Below are 9,232 nucleotides of genomic sequence, written 5' to 3'. Positions count from 1 at the left end.
ACCAAAGCAGTTTCTTCCAACTCTTGAGAATGCCCTCCGTTGTTATGACACCTCTTCTTTGAGACTATTTTATGGTCCTTTATGCTACACACGATTTGGTTCCCTTTGTTTACTCTCTGATCCCTTGGTTACTTCAGGAGTATTTTCTGAGGGAAAGCACATGCAAATCACTAGACATTATTCTAGAGACAGTGTGTATGAGTGTATTGGGGTGGGGCAGAGGTCTCTGGGCAAACAGAGGAAGTCTTGCCCACCCAACCAGAAAACCCCTGTGTATGCTTCTGGTAGCCCTGCCTGATGAGGGCTGCATCCTCATCCCAGGAAGAGGTCAGGGAAGGTCTAGGGACAGGGATGGGGATGGGGTAGCAAACTGAGAGGCAAAGGGACATTGAGGGCAGTAATGGACAGTGAAGGAGAACTCATGCTCACAAGATGATGGTGCTCCAAAGAGTGGGGGTCATCAAAATGAGGAGGAGTCCGAGCACAAGGGGAGGGAGGTCAAAAAGATCCAGAGGAGGGGAATGTCCGTTAAGACGGGTGACCGGGGACATCAAGTAAGAAGAGGGACAGTTGGAGGTCAGGGCCTAGGCAGGAGTGAAAAATGGTGCCTCTGGAAGGGAGACCAGATGACATTCTTTAATTTGAAGTGGTATACCAACCAGGGAAATTCCCATCATGCCAATTCACAGAGACAGAGATAGAATTACAGAAAGCTATTACTACGACCCCCGCCCGGAAAGTGCTAGGAACAAAGTTTACCCAATCAGCTGCCAGGCTGATAATGACAGCCATTACAGCTTCCATGAGGGTAGCACTTAAACAGCTTTTGGCAACACTCCAGGGTTTTATGTTGTTGGGGTTTTTTTGTTTTTTTTGGTTTTTTTTTTCCCTTTGGTTTTTTTTTTTTTTTTAATCTCAGGTCACTCCCTCCAAAAGATAGTGGAAATAAATTTGAATAAACAAAACAGGTTTGCTGAAATAAAACCAGGACACCTCCACTGCTCCAGTCAGCCTGCTTCCAGAAGGCCTGTCAGACAGGGTAGTACCTGTGACTGAGTGAGCAGTGTCCGGCATGTACCAGGTGAGTGGCCCTGATGTCTGGCAGAGGCCTGGCCGAGAGGGAAAGGAGCAGGGATGGTACTGAGTGTGTAGGGAAGCTAAGCTTCCAGGTTTCTGGTCTCAGGGAGCTGCCAGGGGAGACTCATAGAGGATGGAGACCTGAGAATACCTTTCTCACTGGCCTTTGCTTATAGGTTGCTGCATTCTTGGCTATGATCGTGGGAACCCACATCGTCAATTCGGAGATCCGGAATGACTGTAGTCATTGGCCCAGCTGCTGCCCCAGCAAAGAGCAAGACTCCACTCAGGAGTTGCTGACGTGGAACCCTGCATCTACGTCTCCCCCAGAGCCTCTGAGTCTCACCTACCACCCAGAATCCTGCAAGGCCAGCAGGGATGGACCCCTCAACAAGAGGGCCATCTCTCCTTGGAGCTATGAGTGAGTTTACTATTTCCCTCCTGAATGTGTCCTCCAGGGGATGTATGAGGGACCCAAAAAGTTCCATTCAATTTGACCTACCAGCCTCTTTTAATTGTATAGACCAGAAAAGTTTGGGAGTTACACAGGCCTGATTTTGAGCCTCAGCTCTGCCCTCTTTGCATTATGTTGGGTGATGTTTTCCAAGTTCAGGCTGGCTTCCTTCCTTCCTTTCTCTAGATTACATTCTAGAGGCTAATATATAGATCAAACGAAACAGTGTATCTACATCTTGTATTCATGTTGACTCTGTTTCTTGTTTGGTCTGTACCATAACTCACATTTTTCTAACTAAAGTATCAAGCAGTAATATGCGATGCAGACACCAAGGACTACTATGCTGGCACTCGACTCTTGTGGGGCAGGTGGGTGGCTAGATCCCTCGGCTTGTTATTTTTAATCAAAAATCATGGTTCTCTTGGTCTTTTATACAATTTGTCACATAAGTAGTAGAATTCTCTATTTGTACCATGATATGAAATTGGGATAGAGAAACAAAGTATTACAAATTAGAGTCTTAGGGATCCTGAACGTGTTTCTGCAGTTCTGCATTTTTCCCAGGGTTCTCTGTTTCCACTCCTCACGTGTCTCAGTTGCCTAGCTTTGCCTTTGAGGGGTGTGGTGGAGATGTTCCCTGGTGCAGGGAGCCGGTCAGCTCCAGCTGGTGTTACGTCTAAGACACCAGTTCGTAATACTTTGGAGTAGTCTCAGAGGCTGCCTGGAAAATCTGTTTGGCGTAGGCTCACCTGTACCCATCCTCTCCTCCGAGAGGCAGTAAACCCTGACAAGCACTTAGCAAACTTTCTCCAACATATGCTCTGTACAACACGTGTCCCACAAGCTGTTTCTCAGACAAAAAACTATGGTGTCAAGTGAGTTTGGGAAACACTACACAGCCCCACCCCTTCATAGTGATCTCCGTGCATTGAAGTTGGCAAGAAATCGACAAGAAATAACCATTAGTTTCCCCCGAACTTATTTGATTGCAGAAGCTTTAAAAACAAACAAACAACAAAAATCCCAGGGTATTTATTATGGAATCTACTCTGGGAAATGCTTGCAGTAGCTGGACCCCAATTTCCCAGAGTTTCAATAGGAAATGGTTCTAGTATAGCGGAGCTTCCTGCTAGGTTACTAGACACAATACTTTTTTTTAGTATCTTCAGTAGTTGGGTTTTTTAAATTTTGTTTTGGCCTGGCTTTGTTTTTTTTTTTTTTTCTTGGTGCCACAAATCTTTTTTTTTTGTTTTGTTTTGTTTTGGTTTTGGTTTTTTCGAGACAGGGTTTCTCTGTGTAGCTTTGTGCCTTTCCTGGATCTCGCTCTGTAGGCCAGGCTGGCCTCGAACTCACAAAGATCCGCCTGCCTCTGCCTCCCGAGTGCTGGGATTAAAGGCGTGCGCCACCACTGCCCGGCCACTGCCACAAATCTTATCTGAATAGGTTAAAAATCCTTGTCTGTGTCCTAAATGTGCTTGTAATATATGCCTGGACAGTATCTGGAAGGGTGGATATGGAGCAGCTCTCCCTGGGAAGTAAGACTCATGAAAGGAGACGATCAATGTTTGTTATATGTTTTTTTGTACTTGGCTTTCAGGCAGTTGGAGTTTTTTGTTTGTTTGTTTGGGTTTTTTTTTGACACAGGGTCTCTTTCAATAGCCCTGCTAGACTGGAGTTCTCTATGTGGGACAGGCTAGCCTCAAACTCATGGCACTCTGTGCCTCAAGTGCCAGGATTACAGGCATGTACCACCATACAGACCTCACACCAGTTTTGGAATAATTGTAATTTTAAAAACCTCACAAAACGTATAATACCTTACTAAGAAGCCTCGCGCATATCAGAGAGATGCCGGGCTGGTGTGCTGGCAGGATGCTACTCACCTCCCTCTGCTTTGGGAAGAAGCTGCTATGGCTATGGCCTGGCATTCAGGGCCACTAGGAAAGCTACTCTTTCGTCCCCTACTTATACTCTAGTTGGAGGAAGTGAATCTGAGAGAGGCGTGGGGTGGCATTCAGAGTTATACAGTCTGGGGTGCCAGTACAGATTTAAGAAGTCGAGTCCACAGCCACGCATTCTCTCCCCGCAGCTGCTCCACCCCACCTGCCCCTTGCTTCTGGCCTGTCCCTCCAGAACTGATCAGCTCTGTTTCTACAGGTTGGACAGGGACTTGAACCGGGTCCCCCAGGATCTGTACCATGCAAAATGCCTGTGCCCACACTGTGTCAGCCTACGGACAGGCTCCCGCATGGACCTGATGGGCAACTCGGTACCCCTCTACCACAACCAGACGGTCTTCTACCGGCGGCCATGCCTCGGACAGCAAGGTTGCCATCATGGCTACTGCCTGGAGCGCAGGCTGTACCGCGTCTCCTTGGCTTGTGTCTGTGTGCGGCCCCGCGCAATGGCGGCTTAATCACGCTTGCCACCTACCTGAGGCTGATATCTTGCCGCAGTGGGCCAGGGTACCTGAATGCTCAAGCCCTCCAGAGCCCTACCTGAAGCACCAGGATCCTGGGACCTGACGGAGAACTTGGGGAGAAACCCTGACTTTTGCACTTTTTTGAAAGAACTTTTGGGAAGGAGCAGTTGCAGCCCGGGGCTGCTTGGAAGATGCTGTCGTGGCATTTCCTCCCAGAAAAGGTCTCCAGAGGGCCTGCCGGTCCCTGGAAGCTGTACTACTGACTCTCCCTTCCCTCTGGATTCCCTGACCAGCACAGGCACTTTCTCTGTATTTCCCCCTTTGCCCTTCATTTTGTTGGCTTGTGAATACCAGCGCTGTAGGCAGCCAGGTGTAATCACTTTGACGTGGATAATTCTGAGGAGAGAGCTGTTATTGAACGCGAAGAGATTTATCCAAAATAAATATCTGTATTTAAAAATGATCTCGTCTGCCTTTGGCATCCGTGGTACCTGAGCACCCTGTGGTCCCCAATTGGGTCTTCCTTCCGTTTCTAGCACTTTCTCTACTCTGCCACTCTTCCGGGTGTCCATGGCAAACACCCGTCCCCTCCTCTGGTCCATCCCTGAACATAAGGGTGGGGGGCAGACAGCTCAACATGGGGAGAGACAGAAGCCCATTGAGGCACTGCAGTAGACACACAGCGCCCCCTTGTCTCCCCAACAATCCCCCTTTGTCCTCTGGTCCTGGCTGTTGCAGCTTGGTCCAGCAGGGTACTGCCCGGGCTGGACTCCAGTTCCCACCTCCCTTAAAGGAAAAGAGAGAAAGGCCCAGCCAAGGAAGGGGGCTAAGGCTATGGGAGGGGGCATACGTGTCTTCAGGCTTTGGTTACTGGAGAACTCCTTGCTCTGCCTCGGTCTCTCTCATCCCCCGACTCCTCTGGTCTCTTCGCCATCTCTTCCCCTCCCTGTTCCCTCTCTCCTTCTCCAGCTTGGGTTAGACTGGAGGAAGAGGAGGGTTAACCACCTCTCCTCACCCCTCCCCATGCCTCCTAAGGGCCCTGCAGGCAAGAGCAGAGGCACTCTGGGCAGCTGGGTGAGCCCATCTGGGCAAGCCTCCCCGAGGTACTGCCTTCTCCCAGAGTCCCACAGCAGGCCCCAGCTTCACTTTCGGGCTCTTGAAGTGCCCTCTCCCCCCTGTTGGCTTCCCCAACCAGACTTCTGTCTCCTTTCCTGGGCTGTCTGGTGAGGGAGAGCCTGCGCCCTGTGAGCCTCACAGACATGTTCAGTGCTTGGGATCGCCGGGAGCGGCCCCCAGAGGAAGGAGCAGCCGCAGGGCTCCAGGGCTTCGGTGTGGACAAGACCTTCCTGTCTTCCCTCAAAGGCATCCTGCTGGAAACTGAGCTGGTAACAGCCGCCTCCCCACCCTGGTGCCTCCATCTCTCCCAGCTCCCCGGCGCAGGCCTGTGCTGGCCTCCTAGGCTGGCCTCCTGTGCTTACCATTTCACAGGCCCCTTCCTAGGTCTCTGTCCTTCCCCTCCCAGGCATTCATTCCTTCTGCAACTCTTAGCTTTCTGGCTGCTTCCCTCTGGAGACAGTTACAGCACGCACCATTTGCTCCAAGCCTGAAGTTAGATGGAAAGATAACTTTCCAGGGTACTGAGGGAGTGAGATGTCGGTAGGGGGTGGGGAGAGGATGGACAAGAAGGAGGCTCCTCTGTCTCCCTCCAGCTCCTGGGGCTGCTTCTTGGCATGTCTAAGTTTAGGTATCCAAAAGGGTAGAGTTCCTGCAGCCATGCTTTATCTGTCAGCTGCGGCCCATGAACATCTACCCTCAGGCTTTCCCTGGCTCTTGAGCAAGATCACAGTGCTAACATGGGGCCTCTTTCCTATGCGCCATTCTATATGCAGGAGCTGCTGCCTCTCAGCCTTTCTCAGCATGGAATCAAAGGCTCTGGCTCTTGTCGTCGGAGTAGGGAAAGCTTTGTGGGGCAGAGGTGCTGTGGCTGGCCTCTGTGGTGTGTGTACTGTGTTCTGTGCTCCAGGGGACTCCCCCGGGGGATGTGCAGATTGACCAAACATCTGGAGTTGCTGGGATTCGAGGATGGAGATGTCCTTGATGGTCCCTGACACCAGGGACGGAGCACTTCCTTGTCTTCACTGAGAACTCCTCCTTCTCAGTGAGGCTGGCTAACAAGAGAAAAGGGGGCCCCCGACTACCGTGGCCTGATCTACGCGTGGGTCTCCTCAGACAGGGCCCCATGCTTGGTCCCGCAGGCCCTGACCTTCGTCATCTTCATTTGCTTCACGGCCTCCATCTCCGCCTACATGGCTGCCGCGCTGCTGGAGTTCTTCATCACGCTAGCCTTCCTCTTCCTCTATGCCACCCAGTACTACCAGCGCTTCGATAGGCTTAACTGGCCTTGTCTGGTGAGGAGCATGCCTCTCCCACCCCACCCTGGTCTCTTCCTTCTTCTGATTGCCCAATTTTCCTGTGGTCTCATGGCTCCCCTTCATTTCCACAACCAAGCCGTGCGTTGACTCACGTTGTGTCCTGTGCTCAAAAGTGAACTTTGGCCCATCAGGGTGCCCCTGTCAGGAAGGACATACAGACTAGCCCTGCTCTCCCACGCATCAGAGGCTTGGCTCAGGCCTGCTCCATTTGGCTCTGCCTCCTGGCTGATCTGGATTGATCTGCTTCCATCCTCTGGGTAGTGTTATGAGCTCACTCCCTTGAAAGTACTTCACACGTGTCTAGGGGCCATCCCTGGGCAGGAATTCAGTCTCTGAGGAGCAGACTGGGAGGGCTGAGTAGCTTGGAAAACCTCCAGGTAATGATCCCCACACCCCATTGCCTCCGGCTCCCCAGGACTTCCTACGCTGCGTCAGCGCCATCATCATCTTCCTGGTGGTCTCCTTTGCTGCTGTGACCTCGAGGGAGGGAGCCGCCATTGCTGCTTTTGTGAGTCCGTCCCCGCCCTCATCGCCAGCCCCCAGGACTTGTGGCCGGGGTATTGGCACACTTCCTGTGTCCAAACCAAAGCCTGCATCTGCTCATACCTCATCCCCCCCCATTTCTTCCCGGCCCCACTCCCCTAGTTGACAGCCTCTGCTGTGACACCCCCATTCCTTTCTTCCCCGCAGGTTTTTGGCATCATCCTGGTCTCTGTCTTTGCCTACGATGCATTCAAGATCTACCGAACTGAGTTGATGCCCAGGACCACTGAGGGTGAGTGTCTATGTCCTAAGAGAGGAGATGCCCCTACCTCTGTCCCAGATACTGTCCTCATGCATGGTTTCCCTGCCTGGCTGCATCTCCACAGGGGACCAGCAGTGATCCCAGGGTTTCCTGGCTCCCACGACCAGACACAGGAAGTGCAGAGCCCGGATGTGTCCCCTTTGGAGTCACTGAACCTCCCAAGTGCCCACCATCTACTCCACGTCTACAGAGATATGTGCTTGAGAAGTCCCAGGGCATCTGTGAAAAGTGGTGACATTCTGGGGGTCGGGGTAGGTTGCTGTGCCTCCAAGTCATTCTCAAATTAAAATATTCAAATCCTGGTGGTGGGTCTTCTTCTTCCTTGAAAATTACACAGAGTAAGGAAGCTGAAGAGTTACTCATGGTTTATAGGAAAGAGTGACCAGAGAGCCAAGATCCCTCTGTGGGGTGAGGGTTAGATTGAAGAGGCTGAAGACATATGTCAAAGGCAAAACTTTCTACCTCAGCCTGACACATCAGAGGAACGTGCCGAAATGCCATGTACCAGGCTGCTCGGGAGCGGGATGTCTAGGTTTTCCTGATGCTTACAGCCCAGCACACCTGTTAGGCATGGGCTAAGGTCCTTCTCTGGGGCTTGTGTAGAGCTCCCCCTTGTGGTATGGTGAGGGCTGGGCGGGCAGACCGTTCGGAAGAGGACAGCCAAAGGTCTTAGGAGAAATTCCTAAAATACCGGCACCTGAAAGAAAAGCTCTTAGCTATGAGCTGGTCACACGCCCTCGTTCTGTATAGGAGAAAACTGGGGCTTAGTTAGGGGAAGTGACCTTCTTATCTGTAGCAGAGCTGGGTCTAGAACATCTTGACATTGACACAGAACTGTCTCAGATACTGTTTTGAGTTCTTTTGAAGCTCTGAAAACAGGGGCCCATCCCTTTGCCGGCAGACCCACTTTCCCAGCCTGCCACTTCCTAGGAACACATTTCCTGAGTGTTTCCTGTCTGCAGAGCCTATGCTTGACACCAGAGATTTAGAGCTAACAGTTGGGCCTGAAAGGGCAAATTGGCTTGGAAAGGAGTTTGAGTACAGACAGTATAGACAGGACTTCTCTGCCCGGCTGGAGGAACCCATCATGTTCCATATAAGTGGTTCCATTCCAGCTGCCTTCTCGTCCACTCTCTTCAATGTTTTGTTCTCCTGAAATGCCTTTTCCCCTCTAGGATGGGCCTTTTAGCGTGGGCTGTGGCCTCAAGCCCTGCCTGTGTCCTGGGTAGTGTAGTGCCATGTTTCCCTCTGATGACTATCTCTTGAGTAGATTTCCCCTGCTTCCTGTTTCCTGTCTTCCTATCTTTGTGTTCTGGTACCTCGTCAGGCCGGGCAGCTGCTCCAGAGAAGGAGCCAACTGGACTTTGGGTTTCCCTGGGTTCAGCTCCTGGTTCTCAGGCTTTCTGCACAGTCTGCACTTGAGTCTAGCTGACTGCCGTGGTCAGGAAGATGGAGGTAGTGTGGCCATAGTCTCAGAGGAGATAGAAAGGCTGGGCTAGGGAAGCAGCGGGAAGAGCAGGGGTGAAAAGATGGGACAGGGGTCTGGAGAACCTTGCCCAAATTCCCAGAAGAGGGCATGGGTTTGCATTCCAGCAGATCTCAGCTCCCTCCCCCAAGCAGCTGTGTGTCTAGTCTGCCAAGAAGCTGGGGATGGGGCCGTTGGACTCATACCCAGCTGTGGGTCTGTCTGTTCATGCACCTATGTATGTCTGTGTGAGGGATACAAAGCAGGGACTGTCCCTGTTTGGTCCATTCCCCACACTGATTTGGGCTCAGCATTATCTGGTACTTGAATCCTGGAATGTCTTCATGGTGAGGCCTGATTCACAGAGGCTAGGACTGATGTTGGGGGTGGGAAGATACGCCCTGTGGGCTCCGTCTAAGGAGCCAAGTAGAGCGGGGCCTCAGCTCTTTCCCGAGTATCCCACAGCAGTTTCCTGCGCTTCCATCCACAGCAGGGCAGACACCCTCTTGGCATCAGTGGGCAGTTCATTTTAGAAAGAACACACAGCCCAGAACAACTCTAATTTCTGCCAGCT

At 51.7% G+C, this 9,232-nt stretch overlaps 2 protein-coding genes across 3 annotated transcripts; both read left to right on the top strand.

Moving 5' to 3' along the window:
* The first annotated feature begins 963 nt into the window (after nt 1-963).
* Nucleotides 964-4,371, top strand: Il25 (interleukin 25). The gene is made up of 3 exons (XM_059274429.1): nt 964-1,081; nt 1,254-1,498; nt 3,692-4,371. Exons 1-3 carry the CDS (start codon nt 1,073-1,075, stop codon nt 3,948-3,950), a joined length of 513 nt encoding a protein of 170 aa, XP_059130412.1. The 5' UTR covers nt 964-1,072; the 3' UTR covers nt 3,951-4,371.
* Nucleotides 4,372-5,156: 785 nt separating this feature from the next.
* Cmtm5 (CKLF like MARVEL transmembrane domain containing 5) lies at nt 5,157-7,495 on the top strand. Of its 2 annotated transcripts, XM_059274427.1 has the most exons (5): nt 5,157-5,341; nt 6,212-6,364; nt 6,804-6,896; nt 7,079-7,163; nt 7,258-7,495. In XM_059274427.1, exons 1-5 carry the CDS (start codon nt 5,216-5,218, stop codon nt 7,269-7,271), a joined length of 471 nt encoding a protein of 156 aa, XP_059130410.1. In that variant the 5' UTR covers nt 5,157-5,215; the 3' UTR covers nt 7,272-7,495. The 2 variants fall into 2 exon arrangements, with proteins under 2 accessions (XP_059130410.1, XP_059130411.1); XM_059274428.1 differs by lacking the exon at nt 6,212-6,364.
* Nucleotides 7,496-9,232: the final 1,737 nt, after the last annotated feature.

This window comes from Peromyscus eremicus, chromosome 9 (assembly GCF_949786415.1).
Source record: "Peromyscus eremicus chromosome 9, PerEre_H2_v1, whole genome shotgun sequence".
Taxonomy (NCBI): domain Eukaryota; kingdom Metazoa; phylum Chordata; class Mammalia; order Rodentia; family Cricetidae; genus Peromyscus; species Peromyscus eremicus.
Note: the sequence above shows the minus strand (reverse complement) of the source record. Positions and strands in the feature narration are given on the sequence as shown.

Bases quoted from the DNA above. Each gene is read 5' to 3' on its own strand.
- Il25 (XM_059274429.1), top strand. The intron at 1,499-3,691 runs GTGAGTTTACTA...CTGTTTCTACAG, and splicing joins ATCTCTCCTTGGAGCTATGA to GTTGGACAGGGACTTGAACC.
- Cmtm5 (XM_059274427.1), top strand. From the start codon at position 5,216: ATGTTCAGTGCTTGGGATCGCCGGGAGCGGCCCCCAGAGGAAGGAGCA. The intron at 6,365-6,803 runs GTGAGGAGCATG...CCGGCTCCCCAG, and splicing joins GGCTTAACTGGCCTTGTCTG to GACTTCCTACGCTGCGTCAG. The intron at 6,897-7,078 runs GTGAGTCCGTCC...TCTTCCCCGCAG, and splicing joins GAGCCGCCATTGCTGCTTTT to GTTTTTGGCATCATCCTGGT.